We start from the raw sequence: 22,010 nt of genomic DNA, 5'->3' as shown, positions 1-22,010 counted from the left end.
AATGTGTTAATTTCCTCCACTAAGTGAATATAGAGCTCATTCATTTTTTGATTAAGTGAATCATCACAGTGGGATCTGAAAACTGAAACATACAATTGGAGTACACAGTTTGGAAAATATTTATTTTACCCACATGAAATAATTTGACCACCTTCCATCTATGATTAATTCCCAACAGTTGTTTCTCTGCAACTTTTGTCTTTTCTTTTGTCCCTTAAAATAATATATTAATATATATATTATTTTTGTAGTCTGCCCAAATTATTGTATGTATAACCTTAGGTTTAATTATATATATATATATATATATATATATATATATATAATCTCTGCAAAAATCTAGAGGATGCTCCCATCTGCATTTTGTTTAAAAGATTGATTTATTTATTTAAAAGTCAGTGTTACAGAGAAGAAGAGGCAGAGGTAGAGAGAGAATTCTTCCATCCACAGGTTCACTCCCCCAAATGGCCACAACGGCCAGGAAGGGCTGGGCCAGGTCGAAGCCAGGAGCTTCATCTGGGTCTTTCACAAGAGTGCAGGGATGCAACAACTTGGGCCATCTTCTGCTACTTTTCCAGGAGCATTAGCAGGGAGCTGGATCAGAAGTGGAGCATTCAGGACTCAAACTGGTACCCATATGGGATGCTGGTGCTACAGGCAGCAGCTTAACCTACTGCCCAGCAGCACCAGCCCCTCCCGTCTATATTTTTAAACACAAAGAAGAATTTAAAATTTTCAACTGCCCTAAGTACTCGTAGGTGAGGACAGAGTATATTTATAACTAGATATTCTTACTCAGATAATTTTAAATATATATATTACACAGCAGTACTGGGAAAGATAGCAAACAGAAGTGAGAAAAATGATTGTGTCTCTGAGAAATGGGTTAGCAATGGCACAATGAAAGACTGAATGAATATCCTTCACTGTTAAAATACTGCCAGGTTGACCAAGCTGGATATGGCCTAAGTGTACTCTCTGATCTTATCCTCCATGTGTCAAGGACCGAAAAGCACCATTATTTTGCTTCAAGGCACTTCTCAAATTTGGATTCTCAGTCTTCCTTCTTCTGCTACCACAGCTCAGGACCTCACTGCTCCCCTGGACAACACTTTTCCTTTAAGTATTCCCCAGCATCTAGCTCCACCCTGCTGCCATCAGTCGAACATGCTGCTGGAGTTCTCTTTTGACGCACCAACTTCTGCTTGTGTCACTTCCAACTCAGAATCCAGCAGTGATTCCCATTTTCTATAGTTCCTTTCAGGGAATGCAAAGATTTGCAGCCTGCCTCTCAACATCCCCCCCCCCACACTTTTTGCCCTCCCCCAGAGATCCTTGTTTTTCAGCCACATGACTTCCCAACCCACTTTGCACTCAAAGATTTCTTCCTGTCTCTTCACTCTTCTGCCTGAAATACTTCCCCTTTGCAGCTGTCAACCATTCTCAGTTCAGTATGCAAGTCCCAGCTCTGGGCCACTGTTCTTTGGAAGCCCATCCTTTTGGAACCATTGGCACCACAGCGGCTAATACCTGGTGCGACCACTGAGCTCCTGTGCCCTCCCAGACAAGCAGCAGAAGAGAGTGTCTGACTCTCAGACTCTAGTATGTTGTGGCTTATCTAAGACAGTTTCTAATATTTGACTCTTATAAGTTTTTATTTTGCTTTGGGGAGGAACTCTAGAAATACATATTTTAAAAATTGCTCAGGACTTACGGTGCAGATCTGTGATCACATCTTGGAATAATTGCCTTAAAATACAATATTTAGGAAGTCATATGTTGTATCCCATTTGGCTAAGAAAGCGATTAGTAGGTCAAGATCTATTTTTCCTTATTCTTTCCAACACCCCCCAACACACAACTATATGGTATGGTATCATGTAGGATAAAAAAAAATGTTTAAAAAACACTCTTCTAGAAGGCAGGGAGTGCAGCAATATTTGTTGAATAAAGAAAAGTCATGAAATTTCTCCATCTGTTACTATATGGTGGAAAATGTTGATGACTGTGACATTTAAATTTTATTTTAAACCTGAGTTTCCCCTCAAAAAGACAAGACCAAACTTTTGGGTTAGATGAAATTGACAGAATTTCTGATAACATTATCATTTTTGGAGCAAAGCTCACAACATATTCTCAACTACTAAAGTCCTGGGAAGGTTCAGTAGTTAAATTATCAGCATTCTAAGCATGCACTGACTTTTCTTTATTCTCTTTGACAAAATTGTAGCTGGCAAGGAAAAGAAATGTCAAAACATGTCTGTAAATGATACATACATTTAAAATGTTCTTTTAAATATACATCTGAACTTTAATTTTGCAACAAGAATTTTGTAAATGTTTTTAGAAGACAAGATATGGGTCTTTGTTAAAAATTAGAAGAACTTTTCAGAAAGTTCAGGGAAAATATGTATTTTGAAAAAAGGCATAGGCTTCAATTTTTTTAACTAAAATAAACATCTTTTATTCCAGTTTTCTGTTGTACCCTTGTATGCTTATAAAGTATTTCTTGAAAGAAAAATGGGGAAAAGACCCGGTTAAAATTATTTAGAACTATTTTTGAAGATATTGCTTATGAGAGTTCACCAGAAAATTTTTCCCTCTTTGCTTTGGTTTTGTTTTTGTTTTTGTTTTTTTTTTTTTGTTTTTTTTTTTACAAAAGTAACATAAAATACATGAGGAAAAAAAATCTGTTAAATATGTTGCAAATGAATGTATGTAGAAAATGTCTACCAAGGCCGGCACCACGGCTCAATAGGCCAATCCTCTGCCTGCGGTGCCGGCACCCCAGGTTCTAGTCCCAGTCAGGGCGCCGAATTCTGTCCCAGTTGCCCCTCTTCCAGGCCAGCTCTCTGCTGTGGCCTGAGAGTGCAGTGGAGGATGGCCCAAGTCCTTGGGCCCTGCACCCACATGGGAGACCAGGAGAAGCACCTGGCTCCTGCCATCGGATCAGCGCGATGCGCCGGCCGCAGCAGCCATTGGAGGGTGAACCAATGGCAAAGGAAGACCTTTCTCTCTGTCTCTCTCTCACTGTCCACTCTGCCTGTCAAAAAAATAAATAAATAAATAAATAAATAAATAAAAAAGAAAATGTCTACCAAAGGAAGTGAAATTTCTTCATAATCCTACCCTTACAAAATAAGTAATTAGCAGTATTCCTTTCCTTTGCAGCAATAATAATTTAATAAAATTGAATTATTTTATAATACCATTCCATAACAATCATGTAAAAATAGCATTACAGAAAAATAGAAAAGTAATTGAGTATCAATGTGTTGTATGTAAAATTAATCTACATTAGCACTTTTCCTAATTGCTTAAGATCTTTTAAAGGATTCAAACACTACCCATAAAAATCAAAGTCCCCTTTAATATCACTCAACTACTCTTAGGTCTCAAGAGCATCTATGATCATAAATTGAAAATGTCTTTATTTCTTGTTTTAAAAAATCAGTTTTATACTTTAATTTCTGGTTATTTTGATACATTTGTTTCCCTCCCCCTGATTTTGTAAGCATAAACAAATAATTTGCAATAAGTTTCCTTGTAAATGTTTTTGGGGTATACATGTGTGGAACTTCTCTAGAGAATTAAAGGTAGAATTTCTGAATCACACTGGGTGAACCATTTCAATTTGACAAGATATTTCTAGTCCTAACCTCTCCAAAGTGATCGAATTTACATTTTCACTGGAAGCACCTGACTCTCTCTTGTTCCATATTATTGAACTGTTTAGGTGTTTTAATATTGTATCAAGTGGTATCCCACTGTTGTTTTACTTTTCATTTCTCTGACTAGGAGATGAGTTACATATAACAACACAAGTTTCTTTTTGAGATTTTTTTATATGTTTCCAGTTTTTTCCATTTGCTTTTAAACTTTTGTTATAGATTAATGGAAATTTTTACTTGCTTTGGATCCTAGCCTTTCCTTTTGGTGAGGGGAGGGAAGACAGGGATACACAAATGCCTTAGACAGATTATTATTTCTGTATTTTTGCTGAATTTCTGTGTCTCTTCCATGATTTCCTGGGGACTGCACAATATGAAACCCTCTTAACTGCATGTTAGTCAGTATTTTCCTGTAATTCTGCTCTTTTTTGCTTTATGTATTTTTGTCATTACTTTTTTTAAGATTTTATTTATTTATTTGAGAGGTAAAGTTACAGACAGTGAAAGGGAGAGACAGAGAAAAAGGTCTTCCTTCCATTGGTTCACTCCCCCAAATGGCCACAATGACCGGAGCTGTGCCGATCCCAGGAGTCAGGTGCTTCTTCCTAGTCTCCCATGCGAGTGCAGGGGCCCAAGGACTTGAGCCATCTTCTACTGCTTTCACAAGCCACAGCAAAGAGCTGAATTAGAAGAGGAGCATCCAAGACCAGAACCGGCACCCATATGGGATGCTGGCACCACAGCCAGAGGATTAGCCTAGTGTGCCACAGCACTGGCCCCTGTCATTACTTTTTATCTCTTTTTTATTTTATTTAAGTTATGCAAGTTTCATGTATTTAACATATACAGATTTAGGAACATAATAATACTCTCCAACCGACCCTCGCTCCCACCCATGATCCACACTTCCTCCTTCCTCTCCCATTCTAACTCTTAATATTTACAAAGATCTTTCAGTTTACTTAATGATCTTAAAGTTGACCCTATACTAAGTAAAAGAGTTTAAAAATAGTATGAAGAAAAAAAATGCTATTCCTCAACAGTGGAGACAAGTGTTGTAAACAATAATCAAATCTCAAAATGTCCATTTCATTCCAATACATTACATTTCAGATACTCTATTAGTTACCTCAGATCAAGGTCAATGTATACTATCTGTCTTTTGGGGACTGGCTTATTTCACCAAGCATAATGGTTTCCAGTTGCATCCATTTTGTTGCAAAAGACAGGATTTCATTTTTTATAGCTGAGTAGTACTCCATAGTTGTGTGTGTGTGTGTATGGTAATTTCTTTATCCAATCAACAGTTGATGGACATCTAGGTTGATTCCACATGTTAGCTATTGTGAATTGAGCTGCAATGAACATGGGGATGCAGATAACTCTTTCATATGTTGATTTATTTTGGTTTGGGTAAATTCCCAGAAGTGGAATGGCTGGATCATATGGTATGTCTTTATTCAGATTTCTAAGGTATCTCCATACTGTCTTCTACAGTGGCTGCACCAGTTTATATTTCCAACAGTGGATTAGGGTACCTTTATCCCTACATCTCCACCAGCATTTGTTGTTTGTTGATTTTGGTGTGAGACCCATTCTAACTGGGATGAGGTGAAACCTCTTTGTGCTTTTAGTTTGCTTTTTCCTGATGGGTAGTGATCCTGAGCAATTTTTCATGTGTTTGTTGACCATTTGAATTTTCTCTTTTGAAAAATGCCTGTTCAAGTTCTTTTCCTATTTCTTGACTGGATTATTTGTTGTGTTGTTGTTGAATTTCCTGAACTCTTTATAGATTCCTGATGTTAAGCCTTTATTAGTTGCATAGTTTGCAAAATTTTATTTCATTCTGTCAGTTGTCTCTTCACTGTAAAGAGTGTTTCTTTTGCAGTGCAGAAGCTTCTCAGCTTGAAGTAATCACTTTTGTCAATTTTGGTTTTGATTACCTGTGCATCTGGGGTCTTTTCCCAGAAGTTTTTGCCTATGCCAATGTCTTGCAGAGTTTCTCCAATGTTCTCTAGAAACTTGATGGTATCAGGTCATAAATTTGGGGCTCTCATCTTTTTTGATGTGAATTTGAGTGAATTTTTTGGTAAGATAATGTAGGGGTATTGTTTCATGCTTCTGCATGCAGAGATCCAGTTTCCCCAGCACCATTTGTTAAAGAGGCTATCCTTGCACCAGGGATTGATTTTAGCTCCTTTGTCAAAGATAAGTTGGTTGTAGATGTGTGGATTGATTTCTGGTGTTTCTATTCTGTTCCATTGATCTACACAATGGTTTTTGAACAAATATCAGACTGTTCTGATTATAGCTGCCCTGTAGTATTCTGGAATCTGGTATCGTGATGCCTCTGTTGTATAAGATTGCTTTAGTTATTCAGAGTCTCTTGTGTTTCCCTGTGTATGTTAGCATCATTTTTTTCTATATCTGAGAATAATATCATTGGTATTTTGATTGGGATCATATTGAATCTGTAAATTCCATTCAGTAGCATGGACATTTTGTTGTTATTGACTCTTCCAATTCATGTAAATAACAACTTTGCCCTAATGATTTTCCATAAATATTCCCATTTTTTATTTTGGATTTTTTGTACTATTACTGGATGATTTTCTGCCTTCATATTCTGTCATAAGGATGGCTATCTTTCTGTGTTTCTGTGTGTAGCACACCTTAAGCATCTTCTGTAAGGCTGAATGAGTGGCAACAAATTGTTTCAATTTCTTTTTTTTCAATTTCTGTTTGTTGTAGAAGGTCTTTTCATTCTTAAATGAGAGTTTTGACAGGTACAATATTCTTTGTTGGCAGTTTTTTACTCATCAGACTTGGACTGTATTTTACCATTCTCTTCTAGCAACAGTGCTAGTGTCTCTCTCTCTCTATCCACTCTGCCTGTCAAAAAAAAAAGAAAAAAGAAAAAAAAGAGATGGGCCAAGGACCTCAATAGACATTTTTCAAAAGAGGAAATCCAAATGGCCAACAGACACATGAAAAAATGTTCAAGATCACTAGCAATCAGGGAAATGCAAATCAAAACCACAATGAGGTTTCACCTCACCCCAATTAGAATGGCTCACATACAGAAACCAACTAACAACAGATGCTGGCGAGGATGTGGGGAAAAAGGGACACTAACCCACTGTTGGTGGGAATGCAAACTGGTAAAGCCACTATGAAAGTCAGTCTGGAGATTCCTCAGAAACCTGAACATAACCCTACCATTCAACCCAGCCATCCAGTGGCAGTAAGAAAAAGAGAAACTGCAGAATGAGGAGTGGATGTAACTATATTGACTCTGGTTTGGAGAAGCTTACATTGAGTTGCCTTTGTGAAGTGGGTTCAGTAGACAGTGAATTATCAAGGTCCTAAGCTCACAAGGCAGATCTGAGTGGGAAACAGTTTTAGAAGGTTCTTTTATATTATTTTCAGCACTACACCAAAAGACAACATAAAAGCTTTTATTTCATTGAATTCTAAGCAAACATGTGAGTTCTAAAAGGCTTACTTGACTGATAGTCCACATTCATGTGAGTAAATAAGATTGGGTCCAGATAGCAATTACCATGGGTACCTCTCCCTTTCATCTCATAACACATAACATGATTGTGAACATCAATCTAGGCATGCACACACACACACAGTTCATTTTTTCAAAGTGGGCGGCAAACTTAAATGATTTTACCTTTGTCTGTTACAGGTGTGTGTGCTATGTAACTTGCCAAACTTTATCTTCTCTTATGTTTGTAGAAAACAAATGTGATCATATCTGTGTGGGGTATAAAGTGTCCCCAGCCATGACCAGTATATTAATGTTTAATGAGCTCAAGTAGACTCTGCTGTAGTCAGTGTCTTGCTCTGTTCCCTTCACTTCACAGTGTGACACCAGGAAGGACAGAGAATGCATTTCTTCTGCCCTTAATGAATTTCACACTCTTTTATGAGGCCAACTGAAAATCCCCCTGGGGCTCCTCTCATACACATTGGATGTAACTTGGCATTCTTCTGCCAGGGGAATGCATTCTGAAGTGCCATCTGAGGGTGGTGGAGTGATGAGGAATGACTCTTTGATGGTATTATGTGGGTAGTGGTGGCAGGATGTGTTACTTTACTAGATCATCCTCTAATTTCAACTAATAATACTAGCCACTTACATTTTTCCCAGTAAGCCTGTGAACTTCAGTTGAGCTACATTGGAACACTGCGTGTTTAATAGTTGAACTACTGGGGGCCAGTGCTGTGGCATAGCAGGTAAAGCCACTGTCTGCAGTGCCAGCATCCCATATGATCCCAGTTCAAGTCCCAGCTGCTCCACGTCCAATCCACCTCTCTGCTATGGCCTGGGAAAGCAGCAAAAGATGGTCTAAGTCCTTGGGGCCTTGCACCCGTATAGGGGGCCCAGAAAAAGCTCCTAGATCTGGTGGTTGCAGCCACTTAGGGAATGAACCTGTGGATGGAAGACTTTTCTCTCTCTCACTCTCTGCCTCTGTCTCTGTAATTCCACCTTTCAAATAAATAAATAAACCTTTTTAAAAAAAAGGAAAAAAAAAGAATTGAACTACAGAATTAAATAAGCTTTTTAAAGTTTACTTCAAGTTGCAACACAAATATTTCTCTTTTTCAGTGCTTTTTAAAAATATTTATTTTATTTATTTGAAATTCAGAGTGACACAAAGAGAGGGAGAGACAGAGAGAGATCTTTCATCCACTGGTTCATTCCCCAAATGGCTGTAACAGCTAGAGCAGAGCTAGGCTGAAGCCAGGAGCCTGGAACTCCACTGGGGTCTCCTACATGGTTGGCAGGGACCCAAGTGCTTGGGTCGTCTTCCACTGCTTTCCCAGGAGCATTAGCAGGAGTAGGATCAGAATTGGAGCAGTCAGGACTCTGACTGGCACTCATATGGGATGCAGGCAGGGGTTTAACCCATCGTACTACAGTGCAACCCCATAATACGTTTATTTCCACAACTGATCTACAGACTTCTTTGATCTGTCTAATAGTCATAAAAACAAAGTTTCCCAAAGAGAAATTATTTAAAAATATTATTGATAAATAATAATTATTTGTTATAACAAATCAGGTTCTGAATTTCACACAGATACACTTCAACCATTGACATTCTTCATCCTTTTGTCCTTCTTTATTTACTTGGTACTCACTAAAATGTTCAAAGAATATCTTTCCATTTTTCTTTTTTTTATTAAACTTTTATTTAATGAATATAAATTTCCAAAGTATAGCTTATGGGTTACAATGGCTTCCCCCCTCCCATAACTTCCCTCCCGCCCGCAACCCTCCCCTTTCCCGCTCCCTTTCCCCTTCCATTCATGTAAAGATTCATTTTCAATTCTCTTTGTATACAGAAGATCAGTTTAGTATATATTAGGTAAAGATTTCAACATTTTGCCCATATAGCAACATCAAGTGAAAAAACTACCATTGGATTACTAATTATAGCATTAAATAGCAATGTACAGCACATTAAAGACAGAGATCCTACATAATTTTTTTTCAAATTAATTAATTTTCTATGCCATTTCCATTTTAACACCAGGTTGTTTTTTTTTTTTCATTTCCAATTCTCTTTATATACAGATCTTTCCATTTTTCTTAAGTGACATCTGTAACTCAATTCACTGTTTGAAGAAGTTTTAGCTCATTTACATTACATACAGCTTTGTCACCATACTGACAATTATAATATTCAAAGCTTAGAGATTTTGAAATGAGAAACTGAAATCAAAATAATCTCTTTAGCTCTCATTCATTAATATTTAGTATTTATATGTATGTATGTATATATGTATCAGAGAGCCTTCCCTACTGTATTTCACAACCCACTATCACAACTCAGGAACTTAATTTCTGTGATAATACTGCTTGCCAAGAATGTGAAGAGACTCAGAGACATCATTTGTTGGAGACAGATGATTGAGGCTCCGTGATAATTTTAAAGCTTCGTAAACTACAGGCAAGCATGACTGGTTTGGCCATCTGGTCAGAATAAGTGCTTTCAGGGCTCTCTGTCTTCACCTTTGCCCTCTGCTTAGGCATGAGAAATGTAAGGAATGCATCGGCTGTAGGTGAGGTCTGCTTTGACTGAGGTTAATAAGATAACACCTTCTTCTATACACATTCACTCACATACCCTAGCACTGTCCAAGTTGAAAGGATGGGAAGGAGATGAACTATGCTGTGGACAGATTTATCACCCCTTGATCCACAAAAAATGCAAACAAAATCCCCAGGGCTAGTTTCATATTATTCAAGAGTCCTAGGGAGCTACTTATCATGCCCACCACATGAAGGAACAAAACAAACTCTTTCAGTTTTAATAAAGATAATTTATTTGAGACAGGAAAACCAAAAATTCATCCCCAACTGGAGAAGTCACAAAATAGATTTCTCTTGGCTTTGTGAACCATTGTAGATTTTGTGGGTCTGGGAATTCAGTTCCATGCTCTGAAACATAATGCTATCTCTTTAATGGCCTTATGTTTTAAGGAGTAACAATGCACATTTCATATCCTTTTATATTCAGTTTTTTTGAATTTTTTAAGATTTATTTTATTTATTTGAAAGAGAGTGACAGAAAGAAGAAGAGAGAGAGAAATCTTCCACCTGTTGGTTCACTCCTCAAATGGCTACAGCAGTCAGGATTGGTCCAGGCCAAAGCCAGGAACCTGGAATCCATCCTGGTCTCCCACATAAGTGGCAGAGGCCCAAGCACTTAGGCCATCTTCTGCTGCTTTCCTGGGAAGCATTAGCATAGGGGTAGATCAGAAGTGGAGCAACTGGGACTCAAACCAATACTCTGATATGGGATGCTAACATTGCAGGCAGCGGCTTAACCTTCTGCACACCACCACCACCACCACCACCCCCAACCTGCCCCAGTCCTTTTGAATCTTGTAAAACCATAGGCAAATGATTAGACTGTTTCAATCCAAGGAGTTGGCTTGCCTTATGTGTGTACATTCAATTAATATATCTTTGTTAATGATTGTTTATAAAATAAGCTCACAGTGGGGAAAATATATACTCTACTATTCTTGAAATTTCCTGTTTTTCAAAATATATTCCCTTTTTAAAGTGAGTCCATAGCTGACTTCTCCACAAACACCTCAGACTTCAGCAGTTGTAGCACAAAGCAAACTGACACTCAAGGTAGAACCACACAGGAAACGATGATGACTAGATTGTTTCAAATTAATCACCAATATGAGAAAAACACAAAGTCCCAGAGCATTTGCCCTAGGATAGTGACCTAAGTCACTTTAGTGAAACCCCAGCTGGTGTAGAGCATCCCCCAATCTCTGCACATACCCTGAAATGAGGCCCTGTTTCCCTAAAGTCTTCAGGACTGGTAATTGTACAGATTCAATCTAGTTATACCAGGATGTTCTAACCCTTTGGTTATATCCAACCCAAATACACTGGCTTCAACCTAAATCTAATGTCCTAGAAGATGGCATAGTGCAAGTATGAGATATTTCAACAAGTTTATGGAAAGATGAAATTGGAAGTATGAGTTTGGGGTGGGCATTGAACCCAGCAGTTAAGACACCTCTAGGGATACATACCATATCAGAGTGTTTAGGTTCGAATCCTGTTCCCCTCCCAACTTCAGCTTCCTGATAGTGTGCACATTGGGAGGAAGCAGTTGTGATCAAGTAATTGTGCTCCTGACTCCCATAGGAGAAACCTCAATTGAGTGCTGGCTCCTAATTTTGACAACAGCCCAGCCTTGTGGTTGTGAACATTTGGGGAATGAGCAGGCAATTGTAATCTCTATCTCTCCCTACCAAATAAGTAAATTAATTAATTAACATTTAAAAAAATAAAATATAAAAGTATGAGTTGGTCTTGGCACAAAATTTTGGTGCAAATATTTTTTTCATAAAACATGAAAATTTGCATTATGAAAAAATTATGCATGGATTTTAAAAATTTCATGCACCAAAATTAACTCCTTTCCATTTTTTCATTTTTTTTAAAGTATCTTATAGCTGTTTTCTGTTTCACCATGCCAGGAGATGATATAATGAATAGCAGAACCAAACCTAAAAATATTTGGTCTCATTTGTATTTTTTCTTTCCATTTGGTTCCATTTTTACAGCCCAGCTTCAAGGAGATATATTTAAAGATCATTTATAATCCCACATTTGAGGGACAAACTGGCTCATATCTCAGGATGAGAAGGATCCATGAAGCAGTCTACTCTATGCATTTTTGTTTTTATTTATTTATTTATTTTTTTGACAGAGTGGACAGTGAGAGAGATACAGAGAGAAAGGTCTTCCTTTGCCGTTGGTTCACCCTCCAATGGCCGCTGCGGCCAGCGCATTGTGCTGATCCGAAGCCAGGAGCCAGGTGCTTCTCCTGGTCTCCCATGCAGGTGTAGGGCCCAAGGACTTGGGCCATCCTTCACTGCCTTCCCGGGCCACAGCAGAGAGCTGGCCTGGAAGAGGGGCAACCGGGACAGAATCCGGTGCCCCAACCGGGACTAGAACCCGGTGTGCCAGCGCCGCAAGGCAGAGGATTAACCTGTTAAGCCACGGCGCTGACCTGCATTTTTGTTTTTAAACAATAGCACTTCTGACCTGAAAATTTGTAAATAAGTACATTAAAAAGATGTTATCTGGTGCCTGCGCTGTGGTGTAGCAGGTGAAGCCACCGCCTGCAGTGCAAGCATTCCAGATGGGCGCCAGTTTGGGTCCCAGCTGCTCTCTGCTATGGCCTGGGAAAGTAGTAGAAGATGGCCCAAGTCCATGGGCCCCTGCACCCACTTGGAAGACCCGGAGGAAGCTCCTCACTCCTGGCTTCACATCAATGCAGCTCTGGCTGTTGTGGCCATCTGGGGAGTGAACCAACTGATGAAAGGACTCTCTCTCTCTGTCTCTGCCTCTCTGTGGATCTGCCTTTCAAATAAGTAAATAATCTTTAAAAAAAAAAAAGATGTTATCATACCCAAAATTATGAATAAATAAGTAAATCGATAAGACATAGCTATCTCTTCTCTAGAATCACAGCAATGGGGCTTCAAGGAAAAGAAATGAACAAAAATAATTTCTGTTGTGTTCCTATTCCTAACAGAACCTGTCTTCTACTTTGGTGATGTCAAGTACTCTGTGGATGAGAGCGCTGGCTACGTGGAAGTGCAAGTGTGGAGGACAGGCACCGACCTGTCCAGGTCTTCGAGTGTCACAGTGAGATCTCGGAAAACAGATCCTCCCTCTGCAGAGGGTAAGCAGTTTCCTGCATCAACTCTTTCGATTGTTCTATAGTGTTCAACTTACAAGACACAAAGTAATTTAAAGCTAAAGTACTTCACTCCTATTAAAACATTATAGCTGGATGAAATTTTTTTTCCTGCAATTATTTCTATATGGCGATAAATCTGGGCTTTATTTACTACTCTGGGAAAGTACATTTAAAGGGCCATGAAACACAGACTAGTGTTGCAAATGTAAGACATGAAGACTGAATTCTTACACCTATGTTTGCGTGAATTTGTTCTCAATTCCTGCCAAATCTAAAATTGGGGAATGTGCGTGAAAATGATCACGGTGACTGCCCTCACAGAAATCTAATGATAGTTAAGTGTCATGCAAAAAAGCACCTTTGATTGGCTCCCTCTTCATCTTAACCAAGCATCCTCATAAATGCTTCAATTAGCTATACAAACCTTCCTAGCCGGCCCAACCCTGCCTTTTATTTCAGGCTCTACATCTCCAACAAGTTGATCATAAAATTGAAGGAAAGGAAAGGATTCAAATTTTCCTTGTTTTTCCTAAGTTACCAACAATATTTTTCATAAATACACACATGCATATTATACACACATCACACAAAGCAAACAGAAGTGATACCATTGTATAACTGATTCTTAGGGGCCAGCGCAGTGATGCACTAGGTTAATCCTCTGCCTGTGGCGCCTGCATCCCGTATGGGCGCCGGGTTCTAGTCCTGGTTGCTCCTCTTCCAGGCCAGCTCTCTGCTGTGGCCCAGGAAGGCAGTGGAAGATGGCCCAAGTGCTTGGGCCCTGCACCCGCATGGGAGACAAGGAAAGAAGCTCCTGGCTCCTGGCTTCGGATTGGCGTAGTTCCAGCTGTGGCGGCCATTTTGGGGGTGAACCAACGGAAGGAAGACCTTTCTCTCTGTCTCTCTCTCACACTGTAGATCTACCTGTCAAATAAATAAATAAAAATCTTTATAAAAAAACTGATTCTTAGATGTTAACATTTTTAAAAAAGGAGATTATTTATTTATTTATTTATTTGAAAGACAGTTACAGAGAGGGGGGAGGGAGAGACAGAGAGAAAGGTCTTCCACCCGCTGGTTCACTCCCCAGATGGCCACAGTAACTAGAGCTGGGCCAATCCAAAGCCAGGAGCCAGGAGCTACTTCCAGGTCTCTCACATGGGTGTTGGGGTCCAAGCACTTGTGTCATCTTCCACTGCTTTCCCAAGCATAAACAGAGAGCTGGATCAGAAGAGGAGCAGCCAGGACAAAAACCAGAACCCATATGGGATACTGGCACCACAGCGGAAGCTTAGCCTACTACGCCACAGCACTGGCCCCTGGGTCTTAACTTTTATTATGCAGTAGAACGAACACAGAGCTTTGCATGCAGTAGATGCCCAGTAATCATTTATGTAGCCAGATTAGTTGTTTTTAAAAGAACAATTCAAATCAGAGATTTTGAGAAGGAAAAGAAAATAAAAGGAAAATATTGGAGGGAAAATTAGAAAAAGAAACACAAGGAGATACAGGAATCTTTTTTTAAAAATGAATTAAGAAGATACACTCAGGGGCCAGTGCTGTGGTTCAGTGGGTAAATGCCCTGGCCTGAAGTGCCAGCATCCCATATGGGCACCGGTTTGAGACCCGATTGTTCCACTTCCTATCCAGCTCTCTGCTATGGCCTAGGAAAGCAGTAGAAGATGGCCCAGGTCCTTAGGCCCCTGCACCCACATGGGAGACCAGAAGAAGCTCCTGGCTCCTGGCTTCAGATCAGCGCAGCTGCAACCATTGAGGCCATCTGGGGAGTGAACCAGCGGATAAAAAACCTTTCTCTCTCTCTCTCTCTCTCTCTCTCTCTCTTTCTACCTCTACCTCTACCTCTACCTCTACCTATACCTCTACCTCTACCTCTACCTCTCCTCTCTCTCTGTGTAACTCTGACTTTCAAGTAAATAAATAAATCTAAAAAAAAAAAAAAAAGATACACCCAAACATAGTTGCCTATTAAGAAGAAAAACTGATTCAAAATTTAGAGTCAGAAGAGCAAAAGTTATGAAAACAAGGAAAGAAGCAATCATAGTGAACTTTCATCACCCCACTTTCAGTCTTCATGATTGTAATGACTAAAGATCAAAAGACAGTTTTCATTTTAACTACTTAGAGATATACAGTAGCACCCTCATATGCAATTTCTCTTTTCACAGTCTCAGTTACTTCCAGTTAACCACAATCTAAAAGTTTTAAATAAGAACTAAGCAAGTCATGAGCTTTAAACTGCATGGCATTCTAGGTAACGTGATGAAATCCTCTGCCATCCCGCTCTCTCCTGCTTAGGACGTGAATTATCACTTTGTCCAGAGTGTCTGCACTATATACACTGCCTGCCCATTAATTACTGAGTAGCTCTCCCAGTTATCAGATCGCCTGTCATGACACTGCAGTGCAGTGTTCAAGTAACTCTTACTCAGTAACCTAACACTACATCAAAATGCCTAGGTCATCTTTTCTCTTCATTTCATCACATAGGCAATGTATCATCTCATATCACCACAAGAGTTAGCACAGCACAATAAAATATTTTTTGAGGGGGAGGAGGCTATACTTATATAGATTTTTATAGTAAAATTGTCCTTTTTTTAAGATTTTATTTAATTTATTTGAGAGTTAGAGTTACAGACAGTGAAAGGGAGAGAGAGAAAGGTCTTCCTTCCGTTGGTTCACTCCCCAAATGGCCGCAACAGCCGAAGCTGTGCTGATCCAAAGACAGGAGCCAGGAGCTTCTCCTCATGGGTGCAGGGGCCCAAGGACTTGGGCCATCTTCTACTGCTTTCCCAGGCCATAGCAGAGAGCTGGACTGGAAGAGGGGCAGCCAGGACTAGAACCGGCACCCACATGGGATGCTGGCGCCGCAGGCAGAGGATTAACCTACCGCGCCACGGCGCCAGCCCCAATTGTCCTAATTAGTCATTATTATTGTAATATCTTAATGTCCCTAATTTTAAATTAAACTTTAGGAGGCAGGGTTTTGATGTAACAGGTTAAGCAGCTGCCTGAGACACCAGTATCACATATGGGTGTCGGTTCAACTCCTGGATGCTCCACTCCTGATCCAGCTCCTGCCAGTAGATATGGATAAAGTTGCCTGGGAAAGCAATGGAAGGTGGCCCAAGTGCTTGCGTCCCTTCTAGGGAAACCTAGAAGCTCCTAGCTCCTGGCTTCAGGCTGGCCCAGCCCCAGCCATTGTGGCCATTTTGGGAGTGAACCAGTGAATGAAAGATCTCTCTATCTCTCCCTCTCACTCTCTGTGACTATGCCTTTCAAATAAATTTTAAAAAATAAACTTTATAATAGGCATGTATGTATGGAAAAAATATTATATAGAGTTTGCCATGATTCACAGTCTCAAGCATCCATCCACTATCTGTCTTAGAACATATTCCTGGATAAAGGAGGACTACTGTAAATGGAGGTGTCAACACTAGTTATATACCCTTTGGATTGAAAAATGTTAAATCAAAAATCAAGCACATCTTTGAGAATAGATGCTTGATTGCATTGCCTAGACATTTATGGGTGGAGTAGGTGGGACAGAAGCTCTTTATTGAAATGTATTGCAGGGGCCAGCACTGTGGTACAACAGGTTAAAGCCCTGGCCTGAAGTGCCAGCATTCCATATGGGCGCCACTTCTAGTCCCAGCTGCTCTTCTTCCAATCCAGCTCTCTGCCATGGCCTGGGATAGCAGTAGAAGATGGCCCAAGTCCTTAGGCCCCTGCATCTACATGGGAAACCAGGAAGAAGCTCCTGGCTCCTGGCTTCAGATTGGCACATCTCTAGCCGTTGCAGCCATCTGGGGAGTGAACCAGCAGATGGAAAACCTCTCTGTCTCTACTTCTTTCTGTAACTCTATCTTTCAAATAAATAAAATAAATCTTAAAAAAAGAAATGTATTGCATTAATCAAGACACCTAAATAGAATGTACTATGGTAGCTACTTCAAAAACTATAGATGTTTAAATAATGTGAATAAAATTTTAAATGTAAATATTTCATGAACAAGGTACTTTAAAAAGGTTGCAGAAAATGGAATTGAAAGGCAAGTTTAATTTTTATAAATTTTTTTGCAAATCATTCATAATTTTTCATAACATATATATTTTAAGAGCTTTTTGGAGATATTCTCATTTAATCTTCAATAATCATTTATGTGACTATTGAGCTGATTTCTTCAGATTTGTTTTTTATTAGAAGATTGTGAAATAAAAACAGAAGGAACTTAACACAGAAAGTTAAGTAGCTAACCCAAAGTCCAACCAGTAGATATGGATAAAGTTCAGATCCCAGTCTTTGATCTACCACCTCAAAATCCTGGGAGATATGGGGCCGGTGCTGTGGTGTAGTGGGTGAAGCCGCCGCCTGCAGTGCTGGCATCTCATGAGGGCACCGGTTCATGTCCCGGCTGCTCCATTTCTTGTCCAGCTCTCTTCTGTGGTCTGGGAAAGCAGTGGAGGATGGCCCGAATCCTTGGGCCCCTGAACCTACATGGGAGACCCGGGAGAAGCTGTTGACTCCTGGCTTCAGATCAGTGCAACTACCGCCATTACGGCCAACTGGGGAGTGAACCAGTAGATGGAAGACCTCTCTCTCTCTCTCTCTGCCTATCCTTGTCTTTCTGTGTAACTCTGACTTTCAAATAAATAAATAAATCTTAAAAAAATCCTGAGAGATACTAATCTTATGTGTTTCATTAATTGTACTTTTCTGAATTGTTAGGCTGGTTTCTGTTTTTGAAAGATAATTATAAATGTATCCACATCATTTATTTCTCATATTATATTTAATTTAATTGGTCCCCAACTGAATATTCCTTTTGTCACTAATACAGCTGGAGCAGACTATGTGGGAATCAGTCGTCACTTAGATTTTGCCCCTGGAGCCAACATGCAGACTGTTCGCATTATCATTCTGGATGACCTGGGACAACCAGTGCTGGAGGGAATTGAGAAATTTGAACTGGTGCTTCGTATGCCCATGAATGCAGCCCTTGGCGAGCCCAGCAAAGCCACTGTGTCCATAAATGACTCTGTCTCCGATCGTGAGTGTTTATTAATTTTCCAGTATAGCTCATATAAATGATATGTGAAATGATAATGACTGTTGAAAACTCTATTCATTTCTTAGGGCTGTCATCATAAAGTACTAAAGACTGGGGGGATTAAACAACAGAACTTTGCTGTCTCATAGTTATTGCTAAAAGTCCAAACTCGAGGTGTTGGCAGAGTTGGTTCCTCCTGGGGGTGGTAAAGGAAGTATACTCCAGGCCTCTCTCCTTGCTCTGTTGATGCTCATCTTGTCCCCAGGTCTCTTCACATCATCTTACCTCTATTTGAGTCTCTTTGTCCAACTCTCCCGTTTTTATGAGGACATCAGTCATGTTGGATTAGGGCCCATCCTAATGACCTCATTTGAGTTGTATAGACCTTACCTCACATTCCCAAGAACTCGGGGTTAGGAATTCAACATTTGATTGAGCAGATGGTCACAGTTTGAACCATAACAGTACCTTAACTGACTAAATTTTGCTTTTTCATCCTGATCATTTTGACAGTTTCAGAAGAAAATTTTTAAACTTCTTTATAAATATTAAAGGAAAACTGATACTGTCATTACTGTCTTGAGTGTGCCGCAAGGATTCCCTCTCCATAAAAGGTTGAGTTCTCAGGGGCCAACATTGTGGCTTAACAGGTTAAGCTGTGTGCAATGCCGGAGTCCCATGTGGGCACCAGTTCAAGTCCCCACTGCTACACTCCCAATCTAGCTCCCTGCAAATGTGCATGGGAAAGCAACGGAAGAAGGCCAGATAAAACGAAAGCTCCAGATAAAACTTCTGGCTCCTGACTTCAGATTGTCCCAGCCCCAGCTGTTACAGCCATTTGGGGAGTGAACCAGCAGATTGAAAATATATTTCTCTCTATCTCTGTAACTCTGCCTTTCAAGTAAATAAAACAAATTTTAAAAAGATATATATGGTGCAGACCTTGAGTATCAAAACTTCTTTTTCATTTCTCAATGCAAGACACTTTCTGTCATTTCATTCACCCAGATATTCCTCAGCTTTCCCCAACAAGGTGCCAGAAGTGTTCTGAGTCAGCTCTCTGCTGGACAGGACTTTCTGATACCCATCACAAGTGTATTCAGAACACTCTTCAACCACGAGGATTCTGATGGTGCAGTCTAAACTGTTATCAATGAGATGTATAGTTAATTGACCCAGCTCAAGAGTCACCTGAAAATCTCCACACACATAAAGCGATAGGCATTTGGCTTACTAATTAAGGCACTACTTGGGACACTCATATTCAGAGTGCCTGGGTTTGAGTCCAAGCTCTGCTCCTGATTCCATCCTCCCCTTAATGTGCACCCCGGGACGCAGCAGGTGATGGCTCATGTAGTTGTACCCCTGCTGCTTACATGGGAGACTTAGATCAAGACCCAGCCTCTTGACTTCAGTGTGGTCTAGCTCAGAATTTTATAGGCATTAGGGGAGTGAACCAGAGCATGAATGCTTTCTGCCTCTGTTGCTCTGCCTCTCAAATAAATAAAATACATAAATTAATTTAAGATTTATTTTACTCATTTGAATGATAGAGTTATAGAGAGAGGTAGAGACAGAGAGAGAGAGAGAGAGGTCTTCCATCTACTGGGGTTTGGACCCCAAATGGCCACAATGGCCAGAACTGAGCCAATACAAAACCAGGAGCTGGGAGCTTCTTCCAGGTCCCCTACGTGAGTGCAGGAGCCCAAGGACTTGGGCCATCTTCCACTGCTTTCTCAGGCACATTAACAGGGAGCTGGATTGGAAGTGGAGCTGCTAGAACTTAAACTGGCACCCATGTGGGATGCTAGAGCTACAGACTGGAGCCTTAACTAACTGTGCCACAGCACCGACCCCATAAATTAATTTTAAAAAATTATACACACACACACACACACGTTGTCAACTTTTCCAGCATGCCTGTTTCAACTTTTTATAATTAATACACAGCATGCAGTGTTCTTCAAAAGCTCATGATTAGGCAACGTATATGGATACAAATACCTTAAATTCTCTAATTTTATCAATTTTTTAGCATATCTTTTTTTCCACAAAATTTCAAAGGTAAAGAAATCAAAACTTGATTTTCTCAAGGTCAAAATATTGACAAGTGACATTAAGAAAACTGGAATTCAATTTTTCCTCACTTCTTTTCTGTAATTCTTTCTACTAAACTACATTTTTAAAATGCAGTTTTCCTTAAGGAAATTTCTGTTTGCTTTGATCTGTGTGTGTATTTGGATTCTCAGTGCCTAAGATGCAATTCAAAGAGCGAATGTACACTGGCAGTGAAAATGATGGGCAAATAGTTGCAGTAATCCACAGGAGTGGAGATATCCAGTTCCAATCTTCAGTGAGATGCTACACGCGGCAGGGGTCTGCGCAGGTGATGATGGACTTTGAGGAACGGCCAAACACTGACATCTCTGTCATCACATTTCTCCCTGGTAAGTCTGATCTTGAGATCATCATATGAGCTTATGAGACCTCAGTGTCTGCTGAGAAATATATATCAGAAAAATGAATGGCTTGATTTCATCTAGCTAATTACATAGTTTTATGTACAATAAATGACGGTAAGCTGAGGTAGACTGTAACAGGTTATGTCTTCTTGGTTTCTGTATTAACTTTTTAATTTTGTGCTATATTATTTATTCAAAATGTTTCACTGGACAGAAGCATATCGAACAGATTTCACAATGCCTGGAATTAAACAATGTTTAAGTGAACAGAAGGGAAAGGAAAGGAAACGGATCTCAGATTTTTAATATGTATACAGTTCCTTAAAATATTTAATCAGTTTTAACCAGTAATTGTACTTAGAGGATATATTCCAATAAAAAAGAGTCATAAATGTACAGAAAGTTTTCCTTATATAGAAGATTGAAAATAACTTGAGTAATCAGTAATTTGAGAATTATTTATTTGAGCATCCAATTGATGGTGTGTTTTTTTGCCATTAAAATGTTTTAAAGAGTATTCATGAGACAGAAAAGTTGAGAATATGATATTGGTCTCATTCTTTGGAGATTAGGACCTGATTGTTTTGGCTCAATACATCAAAAGTCAGTAACCCTAGAAACTGCTATTGTTAAGTCCACAGTGAACAAAAAGTCTAAGACCACTAAGTTGGTTTCCTAATTTTAAGGTTAGAAATTTTACAAACAAAATTGACATTTGTTGTATTTTCCTTCTTTTCCAATGTGAATGACAAAACTTAGAGATATTAAATAAGTTCTCTGTACAAATAGGGGCCTGCCATTATCTGTGTTCAGACAGTTATTCACTTACTTTGCAGATATCTGTTCAGGCTTTTTCCATGCCAAACACTATTTTTCGCAAGACAACAACAGGAAGAAAAACAGCATCCTGGTCCTTGTGGTATTTGCATTCTAGTTGCCAATGTATCCTTCTTGGCCTGTGGAATGTGGTTGACTCACCATGGTTATTATTGTTTCAGGCGAGACTGAAAAACCTTGCGTTCTGGAGCTGATGGATGACACACTCTATGAGGAGGTTGAGGAGCTCCGCTTGGTTCTGGGCACTCCACAAAGCAGCTCTCCCTTTGGGGCTGCAGTTGGCGAACAAAATGAAACCCTGATAAGGATCCTAGATGATGCTGATAGTAAGAAGTCATTTTTTATGCTCTGCTGTAAATTTGGAACTCAAATCCATCCCTGTTGCAGTTTTAGGTGGTTAAGTAATTCCTCTATCTGACTGAGATTTTAAAGCAACTGAGAAAAAAAAAACTAGGACAAGTGGGGAACAAAACAAACCCTTAAAATTAATCAAATTTATATTGGGGAATATGGCTTTCGTCTAAATACTGAATCCCAAACATCCACACCTGACCTGCTCCCTGCCCCCCATCTCCTAGCCCATTGCCTCATAACACCCTTAGGTACAGGCTGTCCTAGGATATGTTTTCCTCTTTTCCCTCTCCCTGTAAGGATCCTCCTCCTGAATAATTTAGTGTACCTAGGATCATCCTGGTGCACATG

General features: G+C 39.6%; 1 protein-coding gene across 1 annotated transcript in view; it reads left to right on the top strand.

Moving 5' to 3' along the window:
* Positions 1-22,010, top strand: part of FREM2 (FRAS1 related extracellular matrix 2) — a 210,132-nt gene that overhangs the window by 146,295 nt on the left and 41,827 nt on the right. The window contains exons 8-11 of the mRNA XM_062195175.1: positions 12,767-12,916; positions 17,800-18,009; positions 20,259-20,456; positions 21,470-21,634. Coding sequence (XP_062051159.1) covers positions 12,767-12,916; positions 17,800-18,009; positions 20,259-20,456; positions 21,470-21,634 — 723 coding nt within the window. The remainder of the gene's footprint in view (positions 1-12,766; positions 12,917-17,799; positions 18,010-20,258; positions 20,457-21,469; positions 21,635-22,010) is intronic.

This window comes from Lepus europaeus, chromosome 6, assembly GCF_033115175.1.
Source record: "Lepus europaeus isolate LE1 chromosome 6, mLepTim1.pri, whole genome shotgun sequence".
NCBI classification, from domain to species: domain Eukaryota; kingdom Metazoa; phylum Chordata; class Mammalia; order Lagomorpha; family Leporidae; genus Lepus; species Lepus europaeus.
Note: the sequence above shows the minus strand (reverse complement) of the source record. Positions and strands in the feature narration are given on the sequence as shown.